Consider the following 19,628-nt stretch of genomic DNA (forward strand, 5'->3'; position numbering starts at 1 on the left):
CGGGTCCTTCCAGAGAACCCAGATCCCCCCACTAAAACCCACAGCTTCCACTCGAAACCAATCCGAGAAGCCGAACATAGAACAAATTTTGTTTGCCTGCACTCCTGAAACTTTCGGCTCGAACAAACCAAGGATGCTGGGTTTGTAGACCTGCAATAAAAGTTTAAGGGCACGGTGGAATGACTTTCCACTCGCCCCTTGACAATTCCAGAGCAAAAAATCCATTAAACAAAGCAGGGAGAAAAGGAAAAATAAACCCCAGGGAGAGAACACAGCATTCAAAACACACAAAGAAAGTACTCAAAGGCCAATGTTGGCCTCCTCATTCCCATCAAAACCATCCTGGGTTGTACCAAGGGCCATCACTACATCGCCCTCTTCATCCACCCGTTCTGGAGGGTCGGCGTGGTGCTCGTTCGTGGGCTCCCAAACTGGTGACGGGAGATCGCCAATCTCGTCTCCAGCAAAAACTCTTGACGAGTGAATCACCAGTCCACCTTGCTCCCCTCGAACAACGATATGTTCATCTTCTTCCGCCGCCCGCCTAGTTCCAACTCGGCCACCTCCCCGGGCTCGTGTGATTACGTCCCTTCTGGCTGCCTGTGCACGACTCATCCCTGCAGGTTCATTCAGAATCTGTCTTTCCACTGCGACCCCATTCGGTCTTCACGCACCAGTACCCGCAACCAATCCAGTTCGAACGCCCTGCGTTTCCTCCGCCACAACCGGTGGTGGCCTCTTCGGATCTGCCTCGTCGACATGTGCTACCACATCCGCCACTTCTGGGTCCCCGATTTCTGTGTCCTCCACGGAAAGCGGCCCAAACCTCGAATTCTGCGCTCCACCATCTCGCTCGGCAACCGCACCACGTCGTCTCTCCTCCGTAGCCCGCGGAGGTCTCACTGGTTGCCTGGGACCCGCTCGCGCCCTCCTCCCAGGGGCGATCATCCAAGCTCCGAAAGGCTCTGCGCCAATAGTAACCCCATGCTTCTCTCCTACAGCATGGCTAACGCCCTCCGCACGCTGATCATCACTCTTTTCAGCTTCCGGTCTAGTCGTTTTTGGGCATGCCTCAGGGCTGTGGCCATAAACTCCACATGTGAAACAAACCATATGAATACCCTCATATGCTACCAATCTCACGCGACCCTTGTATGTGAACTTCGAGATCAAAGGCTTCGTTATATCAACTTCGACGCAGACCCTAGCAAACATCCCTCGGGAAACCATACTCGTCGCTTGATCTACCCGAATCGTACGTCCCACCTTATTGCCTAGTTTCCTGAGAAAAATCAAACTGTAATACTCAGCAGGTAAACAAGGGATTCGAATCCATACCAGGACTTTTTCCGTGACATCGGAAAAAGGATCAAAATCCGGCACCCATGGCTTCACTATTAGGTAGTGATCCATGATCATCCATGGTCCTTCAAACATCGCGTGTTCCAGGTCCTCCACTGCCCCGAACCTGACGATAAAATATCCACTATCAATGGCAATCGGGTCCATCTTCCCGTTTGGCTTCCACATGGATGTAAGGCGACGTAACAGATATGCGTATCCAACATTTCTCCCCATCACCTTTACGATTATCGCCTTCCGCCATGGTGCTCGAATTTCCTTCACCTCAGCCCGTGTTAGGCGGATCGTCGGGCAGAGAGGGTCATCGTCGTCCTCATCCGAAAGATCCTCTTCGCTTTCCTCTTCCATCGTCTCCTCTGTCTGTCGCACATTCCGTTCATCCTGCCCAGAGACAGTCTCGGCGTACATTCGACGAGATGCCTCCGGAACCTGTATCAAAGAAGGATGGGTTACAGGAAGCACTGTTTCACTTACATGCGTTACCTGCATGGCCGGTTCGTCGTTCGTCATCAAGACCTCTATCGGCGTTTCGGGAACACCATCAAGCCCGTCGAGCGCTGGCTGTGTCGAGGATCCTTCTCCCGATCTGTCACCTTTTTTGGCCTTCTTCGTACTCCGTTCTAACAGATCTCGATCTTCCTCAGATCGCTGACAAGAGAGCGTTTCTCCAATCGTTTCTATCGTTATGCAAGTAGCTAGATAGATAATGTAATTTTAGTAGGAGTCACTTTGTTTGGTAGTAAATTGAAATTGGAATCAAAATAAATAAATAATTAATTAAAATATAAGTAAGTATATTAAAGTGTATAATACATATATTTATACACATACATATGTGTATATATAAAAATATGACAAAATACTAATAATTAATTAAGAGACTTTTAAACATTATTATATTATTAATTACAAAATACATTTAAAAACTAAATATATAATTTATATTACTATATTTATAATAAAATTTTGGTTAGTTCGAGTTTCAGGTCGGGTGTGGATAAAATTTTAATACCCAATATTCGAACCAAATTTATATTCGGATATACCAAAATTTAAAATATCCGAATCGATAACTATTCGGGTTCACTCGAAATTTAAAATTTGATTCGAATTTCAGGTGTTAGTTTAGATATTCCGAATTACGCGACCTTGCCTGAGTTAATCCAAGATTATGTGAATACGTTTGATCAGCTAAAAGTAGATGTTGGCACACCATCCAATGATGATACTTACCCAAACAAGTAAAGTTCCTGTAAAAAGTTTAAAAGTTAGATTTCAAGGACAAGTTGCATGCATCGGTTGGTGTAGAAAGAGGCTTAGTAACAAACTCTTGGTGTTTTGTGAAATCTGGGAAAAATTTGTGCTACATTTGTGATCAAAGCACAAGTTTATTTTTCACTTGTAATTTGTGAAAGGACAAATTTGCTGCTGAAATCCCTTTTAGTGAAAAAGAATAAAGAGCATAGTAAAAGAATTACACTATCTTTGAACCACAAATATTTTAAAAAGTTATGGGACCAAAATAAATATAGAAGTTTAATAGTATGCACACCTAGTTATAATATTGACCTGTATGTGGTCTAATCATTTTTAAGATTATATATTACAAGCACATCAAAAGAAAAGAAAATAAGAGTAATACAGTTTGAAACAAATTAAAATAACCTGCACGAACTTAAGTCACTAGTTTAGTAGACAATATTTGGAAGAAGAAGATTGAAATGAAATATATAGTTGGTATAAGACATTGATGGAGGTTGTTAGACTAAAAGTGGAACACATTCCATAATAGTGGTTATAAAGTGACAAAAAAATTAAGATCGACTAAAATTAGAAACGCCCCTATAACAATAGGACAAAAAATTGAATTCACTCTAGATTTAATGAATGAAATTGTATTGCACAACGTAACATACATAACAAATTATATTAAAACTAGCTACAACCTTCTCCTAGCCATAGATGCAGTATTACCATCAAATAATCCCTCAATCAAAGTCTCAATATCGTCAGGTTGGTATTTGATGTACTTCTCTGCATGCTTTGTGTTGTCAAAATATTGTCTAAACCTCCCTAAGAAAGAGCGGTAGGCCGGAATGATGACCGCGGATATGGAAACCCTAAGCTCCGATTGAAGCTGCTCGTCACTCACTACCCACGTGCTCTGCGATCTATGGATCTCGTCAAATATGGTGCTGAAGCTTTTGAACCTTTCTTTGAGCACTGGCTTCAATGCCTTGGCGTTCCCTTGCAAGCCTTCATGGCTCAAGATCTGCAACACCTTGCCCCACGTCTCTCGTTGATAGTTCTTGTGGAATTGTCTCACCACCGTGGATCTTCTCCGGCACCAGTTGTTGCCCATCACTTTGTGAATCTCCGCCGAGCCTTTCACTTTCTGTAAGATGTATCGCCCGTTGTTCATCAGGAATATGGAACGCAAGGCGGGGTCCCGGTACAACTTCGACTTCGCCTCCAGGTTTGCGTCCAGGAGGTCCATGATGGTGATTACCTGTTATTGGAATATGGAAATTAGATAAATATGTAAACAATAATATTGTAGATTAGTTGTATTATAATCTGGAGTGAATTCCATTTTTGGTCCTATTGTTATAGGGGTCATTTTAATTTTAGTTCATCATAATTATTTTTGTCACATTGCGTCCACTATTATTAAAAGTGTTCCAATTTTAGTCCACGAAAAATCTAAAAATGGACTAAAATTGAAACACTTTTAATAATAGTGGACGCAATGTGGCAAAAATAATTATAGTGGACTAAAATTGGAAAAACCCCTATAACAGTAAGATCAAAAATGGAATTCACTTTATAATCTGTCTTAATTTAGGCATATAATCTTGACTTTTGCTCATATACGGCGGGCTTTAACGTGCCTGGCACGACTTAAAAAGAGGCACAATAGTGTTAATAAAGGCACCAACACAACAATGAAATGCACAAATATAACGCATCACACACCCAAACAAAATGCATCACAACTCCCCTACATCTAATTGTACATTAAAAAAGACACCAATAATGTTAACAAAGGCACTAATAGTGTTAGAAAATTGCATAACAATGAAATGCACAAATCGACCACAAAACGCACAACACACCCAAACAAATACATCATAACTCCCAACACTTAATTATACATTCCTGAACAATGGTGTTTTTATACCTAACTAATGGTGCGTTGTTAGCGTTGTGTACTTAATTGTGTATTTTGTGTTGTACATTTTTTAACACTGTTTTCATATTTGCATAACTATTAACACCGTCGTACTGATTGCATGTTAAGGCACGACGAAGTAAGATCTATGACTATTGCCAAATTTGTATGACAAATAAATAAACACATAAAAACAATATTTCTTACACCTGTATCGAAAATGGTGTTGTAGGGTGGGTTGTTGTGAGATTATTGTGCGGGCTGCTATCGCCGCTTTCTGTTTCCGCGCCGCCGCCATTGGTGAATTCTCCGTCGTGGATCAACGACCCCACCTTGCCGTGTTGCTGGAAAATGTGCTCCAGGGTGTCCTTGTACTCGCACGCGTATTTCAGGTAGTTCATCACGTAACGAGTGAGCGGGTGTACGGCGCCGCCGGGGACCGGAATTCTGGCGACATCGTTCTTGATCGAGCTCTCCAGGTCTGTGAAAATGTTGACCGCCGCTTCGCCCAGCCTCTCTAGGGCGGCCTCGATCTCCGATTTCACCTCGTTCTGGTAATCGTTGGTGCAGGATTCGCTGACCACCGGGATGAGCTCCTGCGCGGTCTCGAACACGTCGAGGAATTTGAAGAGCTTCTCGGTGGAGCGTTTCGTCATCGCCACCGCCTCCGCGAAATCCAGAAGCCGGATCGCGACGGTGCGGGCCAGATTGCAGAAGAGGGTCCGAGAAACGGAGGGGTGATCGGAGAAAACGGATTCCCCCAATTTCCGCTCCGCCGGGAGCAGAATTTTGGAGCACTTTCTCACGATTGTGATCCATCTCGTGATCTCTACTCCCAGTAAATCCCAAGGCATTCTCTGCACGTCCTCCATGTTCAACTTCTCGAATTCCAGCGCTTTCATCTTCTCGGAAAACCAATTCCACCGCGCAATCGAATAAACCTGGCAGCATTCCGTTTCAAATCCGGTCGAAACCATCGCGCCGGCGATCATCTTCATTCTCCCCATCAAATCCTCTGGATATTCCACATCATCCTTACTATTGGACTCCTCCTCATCCTCCTCCTCGAAGGAAATTTGAATTCTGGAATCTTCCAGCAAGTACCGTAATTCGTCTTCTAAGAACGTTATCGCCAGATGCAAGACGGTGCTGATCCGGTGCTGCGACGGTGTGAGGTCCGGAAACTTCGCGAATCTATCCCTCAGTTTCGCCAACCTTTTAACACCTCCCACCAAACGCGGAACATCATCTTCCCTCTCCATCCTGTCCCGACACTCTCCGGCGGGATGATACTTGGCCACCTTGGACTCAATTACGTCGGAGAATTGGCCGACGACGTCCGGGATTTCCGGCGGATTGGACTTGTCTGCAACGCTGGAAAGAATGGCAGCGAACCGATCAACGTCTAGAGATAACAGATCGAAATTTTCATCACCACTACCATTAGGTAATGCATAGCCGCTGTCACCGTCGCCCGTGCCTGTGCCCGTGCCCGTGCCGGTGCTGGTGCCGGTGCCGGTATCGGTGTCGGTGCCCGTACCGTTGCCGTTGCCACCGCCTTTGGCGTTGCCATTGCCACCGCCTTTGGCGTTGCCACTTTTTACCATGGCATATAATTCTCCAGTAGAGAATGAATGTGGTATTATATCACCTACAGTACTCCTAGCTTTCATGCTAAAGCTCCTACGACATTTTTGCCAATTGCTCTTCGTCATCTTCATGCATGGAATTGAAGGACCCTTGCAAAGCAATTAATCAAGAAGTTTGGTCATTACAACATATCATCAATACATATATTATTGATCTAAACAGATATATTATATGATTAAGGATAATGGAGCGGAGGAGGGGATGAAGATTAAACAACGTTTAGCTTTGTATGCTGATTAGGTAAAGCCCTGAATGGAACGACAGTTCGAGATATACAGAGTGGATGTTTATCGTTAATTATATATTTAGATTATTGCGGAAGATGGTCGGTAGTAGTTGACTTCGTTGAGAAGGTCATTTCTGCTTCCCACGATCTCCCATTGCGTTCATCTCCTAATATATAATAATATTATTATATTATGTTGTATATACACAAACAAAAACAATTATTATTATTATATTAATCAAAACTAGTCAAATGCAAGAAACTATTGTAAAATTTTACCAATATAAATAATCAATACAATAAAAATAAAGAAAAAATGTAAACTTACAAACAATTATAAATGTAAACTTATACCATTATAAATTATTAGAATTAATGACACTAATGAATTGAAGGGACCAGGAGAAAGAAAACTGAAAACGGTTGGATTTGAAAAAAACATTTGTAAGGCTACAACAAGCATTGTGTATGTATAAGTTACTACAGATGAACCAATGTGCAAGGATACAAAAAGTTGTGTTTTAGGTAGTTATATTTCGCTAAGTCAAAATGCCAGGAGTGACTTGTACCACACCATCACTATGTTTAAATGGTTTGTTGGGGCCGATTGCGAAAGTTACAGATGACTTGTGCATAGCTTCCATGTCGGGTTCAATCTAGGAAAACCTTGGGATTAATTTGACAAATTGAAGTGTCGTGGTGGATGGAACAAAGTTGAGCAAAATGAATCTTCTTCGAGATGTCATTCTCAAGGAATGACACGTGGGAATAGGTTAATGCATGGTTAACCATAAATGCACGAGGGCCACATGAAGCTAGGTCTCAACGCTTAGGCAAGAAACATGTGCGAAGTAGAGAGTAATAACAACAAGAAAGTAAAGGAAGCAATGCAAGAAAGCAAAGTGCGCATGCAATTACACAAGTAAACAAACTAAAGGGAAAATGGGACTTGGATTAAGCTTTCCTTGAGTAGGTGCCATGTAGAGTCCTATGTAGGAAGTAGGTTATGCATTAATAGGGATTCTAGGAAGATGTTATCCACTGCCAATGTCGAATACCGAACCCCTTGACTGATTGTATCATATTTTGACAATCAAATACACGAAGTATTCGGGGTTATCGATCCACAAGGAAGCAAAGCGTATCAAACACTAGTTACTAATCAATTAATAAGAAACTAATCCTAGCGAAAATGGTGGATGATTGCTTGGAAAAGTATAAGTAATTAAAAAGAACAATGCAAGCAAGTTGATGAATACAATAGAGTAAGACTGGATTTTTGGAGGTCGAGTGTTTAATCACCTAGTGCCAATCTAAAGTGAAATATTTAAATTTGGGTTCAAACAAGTGTGGAGATGCATAGAAGAGGGGAATTATTCCCATAACTCCAACAACATAATACAAGAACAAGAACAAGCATCTTAAAATCCCTTAACCAAATGCTTTTTTCAAATAAGCAATAGTCAAGTGCAATTGTGGGTACTCTAATATATGCCCTAACTCCCATCAATACATAAATATAGCAATGAAACAAGCAATTTAGGCCTTTAAGTACAAGCATCAACAATATAAACCACATAATTTACCAAATCGGAATACCAAGGCAAGAGGGCTTTGATTGCCACGAGTTGTTCTCCCACAAAATTGTCATCAATTGGCAATTCTTCTTCTCGAACCACCTCCTCGTGAATCTCCAACCTTGACAAGTGATCGGCAACAAGGTTTTCGGATCCCTTCTTGTCTTTGATTTCAATGTCAAATTCTTGAAGTAGAAGGGTCCATCTAATTAACCTTGGCTTGGCATCTTTCTTGTTGATAAAATATTTGAGTGCCGAGTGGCCAGTATGGATAATCACTTTTCCCCCCACAAGATATGGCCGGAATTTTTCAATGGCAAAGATCACCGCAAGCATCTCTTTTTCGGTGGTGGAATAGTTGACTTGAGCTTCATCAAGAGTGTGACTTGCATAATAAATTGGATGTAAGCTCTTATCCCTCATTTGACAAAGAACGGCTCACACGACAAAGTCACTAGCATCACACATGATCGCAAATGGTGAGGCTCCAATCCGGTGCTGACATAATGGGAGTTGTAGTCAAAGCCTTCTTCAACCTAGAAAAAGCTTCAAGACAAGATTCATAAAAAACAAAGTTAGCAACTTTTGAAAGCAAGTGTGTAAAAGGTTTTGAGATCTTTGAAATATCTTTGATGAATCTCCGGTAGAATCCCGCATGCCCAAGGAAACTTCTTAGTCCCTTAACGGTGGTGGGTAGTGGTAATCTCTCAATGACCTCCACTTTTGTCGGGTCCACCACAATGCTGTCTTGTGAAATTTTGTGGCCAAGAATAATCCCCTTAGTTACCATAAAATGACATTTCTCCAAATTCAAAACAAGATTAGCTTCTTGACACTTACTCAACACTTTATCCAAGTTAACAAGACAATTATCAAAAGACAATCCATAAACTGAAAAATCATCCATAAAAACTTTCACAATTTCTTCAATAAAATCTGAAAAAATAGCTACCATGCACCTTTGAAATGTTGCCGGTGCATTACATAGCCCAAATGTCATCCTCCGATAAGCAAAGGTACCATAAGGACATAAAGGTAGTCATTTCTTGATCATTTAGACGGATGAGGAATTTGAAAGAATCCCGAAAAGCCATCAAGAAAATAAAAATAAGCATGTTTGGCCATCCTCTCAAGTAATTGATTAATAAAGGGGACGGGGAAATGGTCCTTCCTAGTGCCTTTATTCAACTTCTTATAATCGGTGCACATTATCCACCCGGTGACCAACCTAGTAGGGATAAGCTCATTGTTTCCATTTTTCACTACGGTTGTCCACCATTTCTTAGGAACCACATGGATTGGGTTAACCCACTTACTATCCGAGATAGGATAGATAATGCCCGCCCCCAAAAATTTATGAATCTCCTTTTTCACCACATCTTTCATATTTGGGTTCAACCTACGTTGGGGCTCAATGTTAAGTTTGTGCCCATCTTCCAAATACATCCTATGCATGCAATAGGATGCACTAATGCACTAATGCTCAACACATGCAACAACTTCTTGATTTCATCATCATTCAAATTGGCATTCACAATTACAAGATAAGTAGAATTGGGACCAAGAAAATCATACCTCAACTCAGATGGTAAATGTTTCAATTCTACCTTTGGATGATTATTTTCTTTTTGACTAGTCAAGTGATTCCCAAGGCTAAATGCTTTATACATTGGTGGTGGTGTTAATGAATCATTTGCATCAAAAGGCTTGTCACCACCACTTGTGCCTTCATCCATGTGCCCTTCCTCAATGGTGTCTCTCATGCCAACTTTCAAAGGATCATTAGATGCCCAAATGCTTCCTTCAAGTGTTTCACAAACACAAGAATCAATGGTATCTACACAAAAACATTCATCAAGACAAGGAGATTTGTTATTCATTTCAAAAACATTAAATTCAATTTTGCCATCTCCAATTTCAAGCACTAAAGTTCTTTTTTTTTGACATTAATCACCGTCCTGGCGGTTGCCAAAAATGGCCTCCCAAGGATAATGGGAACTTTAGCATCTTCCTCTATCTCTAGGACCACAAAGTCACCCGGGATGTAATATTTGTCAATTTTCATCGGAACATCCTCAAGAACTCTAACGAGGTGCTTCACGGATCTATCCGCCAATTGTAAAGTCATGGAGGTGGGTTTTGGCTCTCCAAGTTGCAACTTCTTACACAAAGAATATGACATCAAACTCACACTAGCCCCCAAATCACACAAAGCTCTTTGTACAAGAGATTATCTAATGACACAAGGGATAGAGAACTGCCGGGATCTCGAAGCTTTGGGGGAAGCTTGTTTTGGATTAAAGCACTACACTCTTCATTGACCGCCACGGTTTCATGATCCTCAAATCTCCTCTTGTTAGATAAAATCTCCTTCAAGAATTTTGCATATGAAGGGATTTCGGTGATGGCATCAAGCAACAGAATGGAGATCTCCAATTGCTTGATCAAGCTCAAAAACTTTGCTCTTCTTTCTTCCACCTTAGCCTTCTTGAACTTTTGTGGGAATGGGAGGGTGGGATTTGCTTTACCATAGGTTCAATCTCTTGAATTTCATCTTCCTTGGAATTACTTGGGCTTGAATCCTTTCCCTTGGTTTGGATAATAACATCTTTCTTTACTTTCTCAACTTCATCTTCTGGCTTCCTCTTGAGAACTTGATCACTAGTGGGCAAAGGTGGACCTTCAAGTTGTTTTCCACTCCTAGTAGTGATAGCATTCATGTGCTCCCTTGGATTTTCGGGGCAAGCGGGCAACTTCCCGATGACTTTGGTGTTGAAGCTTGATTTGCAATGTGATTCTCTAACATTTTGTTGTCAGCACCCAATCGATCCAACCTCTCCTTCATTTGCCTAAATCTCTCATCACTTTGCAATTTGGACTTGGGCATCATTTCTATCATAGCTTCCCAATTCAGTGGAGGTGGTGCTTCCAAAGTAGGCAATGATTGCCTTGGTTGGGTGGTAGGAGCTTGGAAACCTTGAGTTAGCCTAAATTGTTGTGTTGGACCTCCTCTAAAATTTTGTTGCCCTTGAAATCTCGGAGGTGGTCCTCTATTGCCAAAGTTTGGGGATTTTCCGCTTCCATTGGGTTACTCCATGAAAAATCAGGATGGTTTCTTGATGCATTAGGATCGTAGGCCCCTTGTTGTGGTTGGAATGATTGTTGTGGCCTACTATATCCTACCAAATCAACATGTCCCATGGGAGATTGAGGATTCAAATAATCATTAAGGCACTCTCCCAAATTGTGTTCTCCTCCACATAGCTCACACATCATGATTGGTCTTGAATAGTGTTGTAAAACTCGGCCTCCTCGGCGCCTAGGCGGCCTCCTCGGCGCTAGGCGGCGCCATGCCGTGCCGCTTTTGATTATAGTCGGCCATTACTCGGCCGGCCGCCTAGGCGGCCAACTCGGTCAAACTCGGCTAACTCGGCCGAGTCGGTCAACTCGGCTGAGTCAATCGATTTTGACCGATTTCGTCTGATTTTCACTGATTTTGTCTAATTTTGACCAATTTCGCCCCATGTTGTCTTTCATTAATTATTGATTTTAATATTATTATGATGTTATGACTTATAAATTATCGTTATTTCATTTATTTGGATGTGTTATTTGATTGAATGTTTAAAACAGTCTCATTAAAATTGTCAAACTACAAGTTTGTCACTATTTTTTTAAATTTTTTGGGTGCCCGCATAGCGCTGCCTAGACCGCTTAGGCGCTAGGCGCTGCCCAGGCGCCCGACTAGCGCCTAGCGCCTACTGCAACCATGGTCTTGAAAGAGTAGAAGTAGTAGAAGCATAGCTCACATTTTGATTCTTGAGAGTGATTTGAGCTAGCTTTTGGACCATAGTAGCCACATTATCCACCTTTGCCGACAAGACGGATATTTGTTCTACCTCATGTATGCCTCCTACAAGTCATTGAGAAGACCTTTCCGAGTACCAAGTTGAGTCATTCATTGCAATCTTTTCCAAGAGATCTTCGACTTGAGTAGGCTTAACACCGTGAATGATCCACCAAAAGAAGCATCTACCAGGACCTTCGAATTGTCAAGCAAACATTCATAGAAAGCCATCATTAAATCACATCCTTGGATGTCATGATGAGAACGTTTTCTTCTTAACTCTTTGAACCTATCCCAAAATTTGACTACGGATTCATTCGGAACTTGCTTGAAATTTTGGATGACTCTCCTCATCATTTGAGTCTCGGAGAGTGTAATACCCCATATTTTTTGGGCACTATTTGAAGACTGTATATTTTGGGTTAAATTCAAATCCTTGTTACATAATTTTATTTTATTCTTTGTGGCTTTGTGCTCAAGTCTCATCCTAAATCTAAATTATTATATTGAGCTTAATTATATTATGATATGTTGGGTAATAAGGTGGAAAAATCCCAAAATAATAATTCTACAGAAAGATTATTATTCTATGGGAAAAACAGAAAAATTGGGAAGGAAAATGTGGAACAATTTGGGTAGAGGTTAGCACGAGTTTGAACAGATTGTTCTTTTCCTTAAAACCTTATTTGCTACCTCCCACAAGTGCTAGGAGCGTTGTAGCCTAGGTTTCCCAGGATAAAACGTGCTACGATTCTTTGTTTAAGCACCTAAACAAAGAACCCGGCAAACAAAGCAAAGTATGAACACCGATTGGCTAAAGAAGAGAGTAGAAGCAGAGTTTAATCTTCACAAAAGAGAGTAGAAGCTTCAACAAAAGAGTTTAATCTTCACGTTGGTCACGATTCTTTGTTTAAAGTATGAACACCGGTTGGCTAAAGAAGAGAGTAGAGCTCGTGTTCACCAGTTGGCTATACAATCCTACAAGCTTCAAACCAATGTGGGACAAAGCTCACTTTTTCCCTTCATTTCCCAACTCAAATGGGTCTACTTTGAGAATCAATATCTCATTCAACCATTATCCGTTTTGAGCGTACAATATATCAATCTCTTCGTTTCACTACGAAGAACCCGAATCCACTTTGACCCGGCCCAAATCAGAAGTGGACCCCACTGATAATTGTACCACAAAATAGCCACTTAATATGCCATTTTATGTCATTTTAAGCTATTTTTTCCAACATGATATGTACCTACGTTCATTAACACACACACACGCACATACAAACATATATATATATATATATATATATATATATATATATATATATATATATATATATATATATATATATATATATATATATATATATATATATATATGTGTGCGTGTGTGTGTGTGTGTGTGTGTGTGTGTGTGTGTGTGTGTGTGTATAAAAACCTTCCAATTGCAATATATGTGTTCTATATAAAATTAAAAATTACACTAATTTAAAATTTTGATTAAGAATTGATTGGGGCCCGCCTAATTGGGCCGAAGAAAGGAACTATTTTCAATTCTTCGCCCCGTTGTCATCCCTAGATACTTCAAGCTCTGCTGCTCGCATTCAACACATGTCCAGTCCTCCTTAAAATTGCTCTCAGCAAGAATTGAACACACGCCCAAACACAATATCATCAAAATCGCTTACCAATGCTCCATGTCAACATAATGTATACAAGGCAGATGACCGAATCAGCCTGTAGTCCTATGTTATTAGCAAATTCCGATATAAATGTCAATGCTTGGATTCGAACACATGTCTGAATGTCATCTTGTAGAATAGCAGCGATTACCTTCTAATGCTTCATGTGCTCTCATTCATTAAATTTAGAGTTAATTATTGAAATAGTCCCTTGACTATAATGAAATTATCAATTCGATTTTTGACTATTTTTTTTTTAAGTAATTAAGTCCCTCAACTTTAAAAGTCTTGACCAATTTGGTTATTCGTTAGTCAACCGTTAACTTGGAACCAAATTGGTAATTCGCTATAGTCAAGAGAGACCATTTTAGTAATTAATTTTAAGGGTGAAAAATTCGGTTCAATTTTTTCTAACCGAACCGTACCAAACTAGTTAGATTCGGTAATATACCGAACAATCGAATGGTAATAGATTCTTGTATACCGAACGGTTCGGTAAAAATTCGAACCGAATTGTATTGTTCAGTAAAAACCGAACTGAACCGAAGCGAATACCTTTTGAACTTTGGATTGCTATTTTGTTATATATTAGACTTTGGATATGGACTATGTAAACACCATAATACATAATATAGAACCTTTGTAACAAACCTTAAAGAAATCAAATAAAACATTTACGAGAGATACCTGTGAGAACATGAGCTGAACGAAAGAGCAAACAGCAAGGGACTTGGATTTACTTTTTATTTATTTATTTATTTATTTATTTATTTATTTTTATTATTATTATTATTATTATTATTATTATTATTATTATTATTATTATATTTTTGCCTAGGAGGTGAGAAAAGTTGAGAACAAAGTGGCGAACGTGTAATTGCTAAACCGAGGTGAGTTTGACGCTTTGGTTTAAAAAAAAAAAAATCAAACGATATTCGGTTCAGTTCAATATTTTACCGAACAATTCGGATCAATTTTTTATCAAACTGTTCCGTATACAAGAATTCAATATCGTTCGGTTGTTCGGTATATTACCGAATAAAACTAGTTCGGTTCGGTTCGGTTCGATTCGAGAAAACTAAATCGAATTGCCCACCTCTAAAATTAATTATCAAAATGGTCCCTTGACTATAGCAAAATTACCAATTTGGTCCCAAGTTAACAGTTGACTAACAGTCAAACAAACGGAGAACCAAATTGATTAAAATTTTTAAAGTTGAGGGACTTAATTGATTAAAAAACATAATCAAAAACCAAATTAGTAATTTAAATATAGTCAAGGGACCATTTTAATAATTAACTCTTAAATTTATAACAAATAATCTACAAGACCCTTGAACACTGTGAGTTCTAAACTCCAACTCTGACTCCAAGCAAAATAGGCGTTGCCTTGTCCATCGACCTGCTTAAACCTTTTGTTATAAATTCTAAGTATCAATATTTTGAAAGGCTTTCTTTTCCTTGAAATTTCGTAGGATATTTAGTTCAAGTCTATTTTGAAATTGATACACTAGACTCAAAATTAAATATAAGAAATTCTAAAAATACAATTTTGGCACATCAAAACTATATTACATTTTTTTCCTAACAATTTCACTCTTTTGATGATGCCAAAACATATACTCAGTCATTTTAGATTAGTCTTTTGGGTAATGAATTTTTAGGAATTATATTTTATTTTGACTAGCCAAGTGATGAGTTTAACATGATTTTGACCTATAAGAATTCTTTTTAGACAAAAATTTCTATATGGACTTTTGAGACTAGTTTTAATTTGATTCATTTTGAAATACTTTTCAATCATGCATTTATACAAACTATGTTTTTGGACTCTTTATTATCGACTAATTATGTTTTTGGAATAGTCGTGAACGTTTGGAACATAAGAAAGAAAGATCGTTTAGGATTTAATTTTTTTTTTAAACCGTGCGTGTTTAGCATGTGAGACCTTGCATATTATTGTTGTGATAGGGACCCTTAGTCCTTGGTCTAGTAAGGGGCATGCATGTCAAACCTAGGCCCGCCAAATACCTGTTCTACACTTGTGTTAGTTTTTAATTTGTTTTTTAGTGTTTGAAAAATTATAATGGAAAGCTGGAAACACAGAAAAACATTGAAGAATTAATATATATATATATATATATATATATATATATATATATATATAAAAGATTTGAATAGCTGAGAGAAGTACGTTGGCTCCAAATTCATTATGGGATTGATATTTACCAATAAGGAAGCAGTTGACGAGCACATATATAGCTTTTGGACACATTAGTGATGGAACGGAATGTTGTGTATTGCAAATTTCTTCAGAGTTTCATGATTTGGTATCCCAACTTTTTAAAAAGAACAAACCATCTTTATTAAAAAAAATATTACTTAAGTATGCCTTATCAAAGCACCCTTATTAGTCGTTTCTTTGGAGTTTTCATTGAAAAAATTTGAGAATGATGCACATAACTAATGTGGTGAAGAGATTTTGGAGAAATTTTTCTCCTACATAATAAAAAAAAATGCTCAACAAGCGCACGTTTAGGCTCATTTCGCGTCCCAGCGGGCACGTGTTGCCCACGAGCCAGCTAGGGCATGTCAGAGTGGTGCTAACTGGCAGTCACTATGACTTTTTTGTTGTTTTTATTTTTTATTTTTTATTTTTTAAATGTCAGATTATTATTTTAAAATTAGTTTTGTTTTTTTTTTCTTCCCTCCAATAATCTCATTCCTAATCATACTTACAAAAACTCCTCAAAAACCACAAAAAACAAAACACTCTACTATTATGAATTGTAACACCCCCTAATTTCCATGCTAAATTAAGACTTAGACATGCAGATAACTAGTCATAACATCATACACAGCGGAAGACTAAACAGGGAATATATGAATAGGAAATAAAGGTTGTTATGCCACGCCCACTCAAAGGTGAACGCACAGGCGAAACATCTGCATAAATTCACAATCTAAATTCATTCAGAAACAGGAATACTAATGTCTAACATTGGCACACAGGCCACAACGTCTCAAAATAAAGGGATCTAATCTAACATGGTTCTAGACCACGCTCTCGTCTACTCAGCACCTGAAAGAAACATATAAGATATGGGACGACGCCGGGTCAGCGAATGATGCTGGTAACCCACCAATACATGTGAAATATCATATGTAGATAGTTTATATGTATACAAAATCATTTGCGAAACAGGATATAGTATATATCAATTTCAAAAGCCTAGATAGAGATCAACACAAGACTCTATGCAGTCACAAAAGATAAGGGAACACATCCCAATACGACAAGAAGCAATAACGACTCACAAGAACGGCTCAAGGTATAATCTACCATCACACAGTAGATTAACACCCGACAAGCATAACACAAGAGAATAAGGACACAACCATTGGCAACACATACCTTTGTGACATCACACGTCACAAATAAAGAAATACACAACAACGGCTACACAAGCCTTCGTGACATCACCCATCACGAATTGATATGCCTTCCTTATGCTCGGTTCCAACCTTATGGCTACACCCAACCTTATGTCTAGTTCCAACCTGTACCTCCAGGACCCCTGTACAACCAAGTCTAACCTTTTCCCTCCGAGGACCGTCGTCCCCATCCGCCAACGACCGCCAACAAAACCACCAATTTCATAGTACATGAGGTACCGATCACACACATGGGAACACATGCCTTGGCAACACATGCCTCCAAAGAAATACGTGAACCCGACACACAGGTCACAAACTCCATAATCACGTCATGGCCACCACGAGGACCACTGCCGTACCTTGGTGACTAATGTCTCATACCATTAATCGTGCAATCCAGGTACAGCCACACACACCACACCACAACAGGAATTAATCAACGGATCACAACGAAGATATGAAATCATACTCAATCAAGGAATAGATCACAGTCCATCAACAATGATGATTAACACAAGTCATCATCAACAATAGGAAAGGACAAACAACATACACGCTAGCATTTAAATACCGAACTAGCATGCTTATCAAACGGGTAAACCAAACATAATTTTGAAGAACACACAAGACTCACCAGGGTTCAACGAATCACAAGGTTGAACACTTAGCACGATTCAAGACACCAAAACCTACATGGATTCCTACCATATAGTTCTAGACATACGAAACAACAAGAAGACGCTCAAATAGTTCCACAAAAGAACATGGGGAAGTCAAAAGACCAAATACCGAGTCAAAAAAATCACGGGGAACAAATCCCCGCCCAACTCCATATATGTACCCGTGGGTGGGGCAATGGGTGGACCCCCACCCGTGGTTCCGCCTACAGGAACACCAATCCCACCGGCCTGTAAGCCGCAGGTGGGGCGGCGGGTGGAGCTCTACCCGCCGTTCCGCCCGCGGTACACAACCGTGTACCAAATAATCCCTTCGGGGATTTTTAACACCAAGCTCAAATTCAAGTCCAAAACATGCCAAATCTCACCAAATACAACAAAATGAATTGAATCAAAGGAATAGCCAAGCAATGGCACACATGAACCCTAATAACAAGCTCTAGATATGCATTTCCACAAGACAATGCATCAACACTCACATTTCATAGCAAAATCACATGTAGAATCCAATAAATCATCATATAGGTAAGCAAAATAGATTTTGTAGAGCATGGGTTACCTCTTGTAGAAAAAAACCTTCACTTGACACTTCACCAAGCTCCTAATAGGGTTCACCTTCCACACCCACTTCAAGAACACACCAAAAGATTATAAAGATTCTACCTTTAAGGAAAGACACCTTAGAAAACACTAAAAACACAAGATAAACATAGATCTTACCCTCCTAGATGCTAAGGTGGAATCTTGAAGACAAACTTTGAAGATTTGGTAAAGCTCCAACTTGACTTGGAAGAAAAGCTATCTAACTTTTAGAGAGAAGGAGGAGCTCAAGTTTAGGAAGTGTAAGGGGAAAGAATGAGGAGTGTCCTCTAGGTTAGCTTTGCAATTCTAACATAGGGTGAAATATCTTTATTGCCCTTACTAAAATGAAGAGGTGTAAGGGAACAAGGGAACCACTCACAAAGCTTTAGGTACAACACTTTGACTGTTGGGTTGACTAGTCAATTACTAGTCCCCGACTATTGAATTTAAGGAATTTAAAGAATTAAATTATCAATTGGATTATGATTAATTACTTAATTAATCCCTTAATTGAATTTGGATTACGGGGTGTCACATCCTCTCCCCCTTCAAAGAAGCTTCGTCCCCGAAGCTTGGGTACGAGAAATGAACAACAATGTGACAAGAGTGTCAAGAACATCCTTATTTGGTCAAAACTCAAATGATTCAAAAGGTATCAAACATAAGCAAGAAGTCATGACATTCGAGAGTTTGAAAGAAATAATCAACGGAGATAATGAGCATATCAAACTTTAAACCAAACACAACCAACAACTTCTACCCAACCACCAAGGTCTAAACCTCTAACTTCTAACACAAACCACTAAACCAACAAACCAACTAAGCAAGCAAGCAAAACAAACACACGAAGCAACCCACAACAACTAGCAACGGTAGCACAACTAAAAGATAACACAAGCTAAAGAAAAAGGGTGAACGAGGTTACCACAACACTAAGCTAGAACGACTCACTCTCCGACTCGTCGGTGCTCTCCTCGGGCTCTTCTTCGTCTCCTCCTCTTCGGCTTGAGCTGGCCTCAATCTGATCTAGCCTCTGGTGAACGGCAACAAACTGCGTCTTCATGAAAGCGAAGCCTTCTTCGATCATCCGGTTCTGTTGATGTAGCAAGGTGACCACACGCTCCTCGTGCGTCATAGCATCGTGCTCCCTCTTGGTTCGGGCTTCCCTCTTCCTTTGGTTCTCCTCGCTTTCCGGATCGCTTTCCTCGACTTCGGCATCTTCTGGCGCTTCCACTTCCTCTTCTTGGCCTGCTTCACCCTCGTCTTCTACATCGCCTCCCAAGCTCTGGACAACAAGGTTCAACTTACCAACAGGGATCTCGAGCTCATCTGCCAATTCTGCTCTTTCCTCGGGAGCCTTCCTTGCAACCTCTTCAAGAGTGATATAATCACCATCGTCCAACTGAAACAAGTTG

At 39.8% G+C, this 19,628-nt stretch overlaps 2 protein-coding genes across 2 annotated transcripts; both read right to left on the bottom strand.

Annotated features, from left to right (window-relative positions):
- Window positions 1–666: 666 nt before the first annotated feature.
- Window positions 667–1,851, bottom strand: LOC109179582. Its single transcript, XM_019329084.1, has one exon. It carries the CDS (start codon window positions 1,849–1,851, stop codon window positions 667–669), a length of 1,185 nt encoding a protein of 394 aa, XP_019184629.1.
- Window positions 1,852–3,245: 1,394 nt separating this feature from the next.
- LOC109179583 (exocyst complex component EXO70B1-like) lies at window positions 3,246–6,249 on the bottom strand. The gene is made up of 2 exons (XM_019329086.1): window positions 4,744–6,249; window positions 3,246–3,871 (listed from the first exon to the last, which is right to left on the bottom strand). The coding sequence occupies exons 1-2, from the start codon at window positions 6,247–6,249 to the stop codon at window positions 3,302–3,304; spliced, it is 2,076 nt and encodes a 691-aa protein (XP_019184631.1). The 3' UTR covers window positions 3,246–3,301.
- Between the last annotated feature and the right edge of the window lie 13,379 nt (window positions 6,250–19,628).

This window comes from Ipomoea nil, unplaced genomic scaffold (assembly GCF_001879475.1).
Source record: "Ipomoea nil cultivar Tokyo-kokei standard unplaced genomic scaffold, Asagao_1.1 scaffold0937, whole genome shotgun sequence".
Classification (NCBI taxonomy): domain Eukaryota; kingdom Viridiplantae; phylum Streptophyta; class Magnoliopsida; order Solanales; family Convolvulaceae; genus Ipomoea; species Ipomoea nil.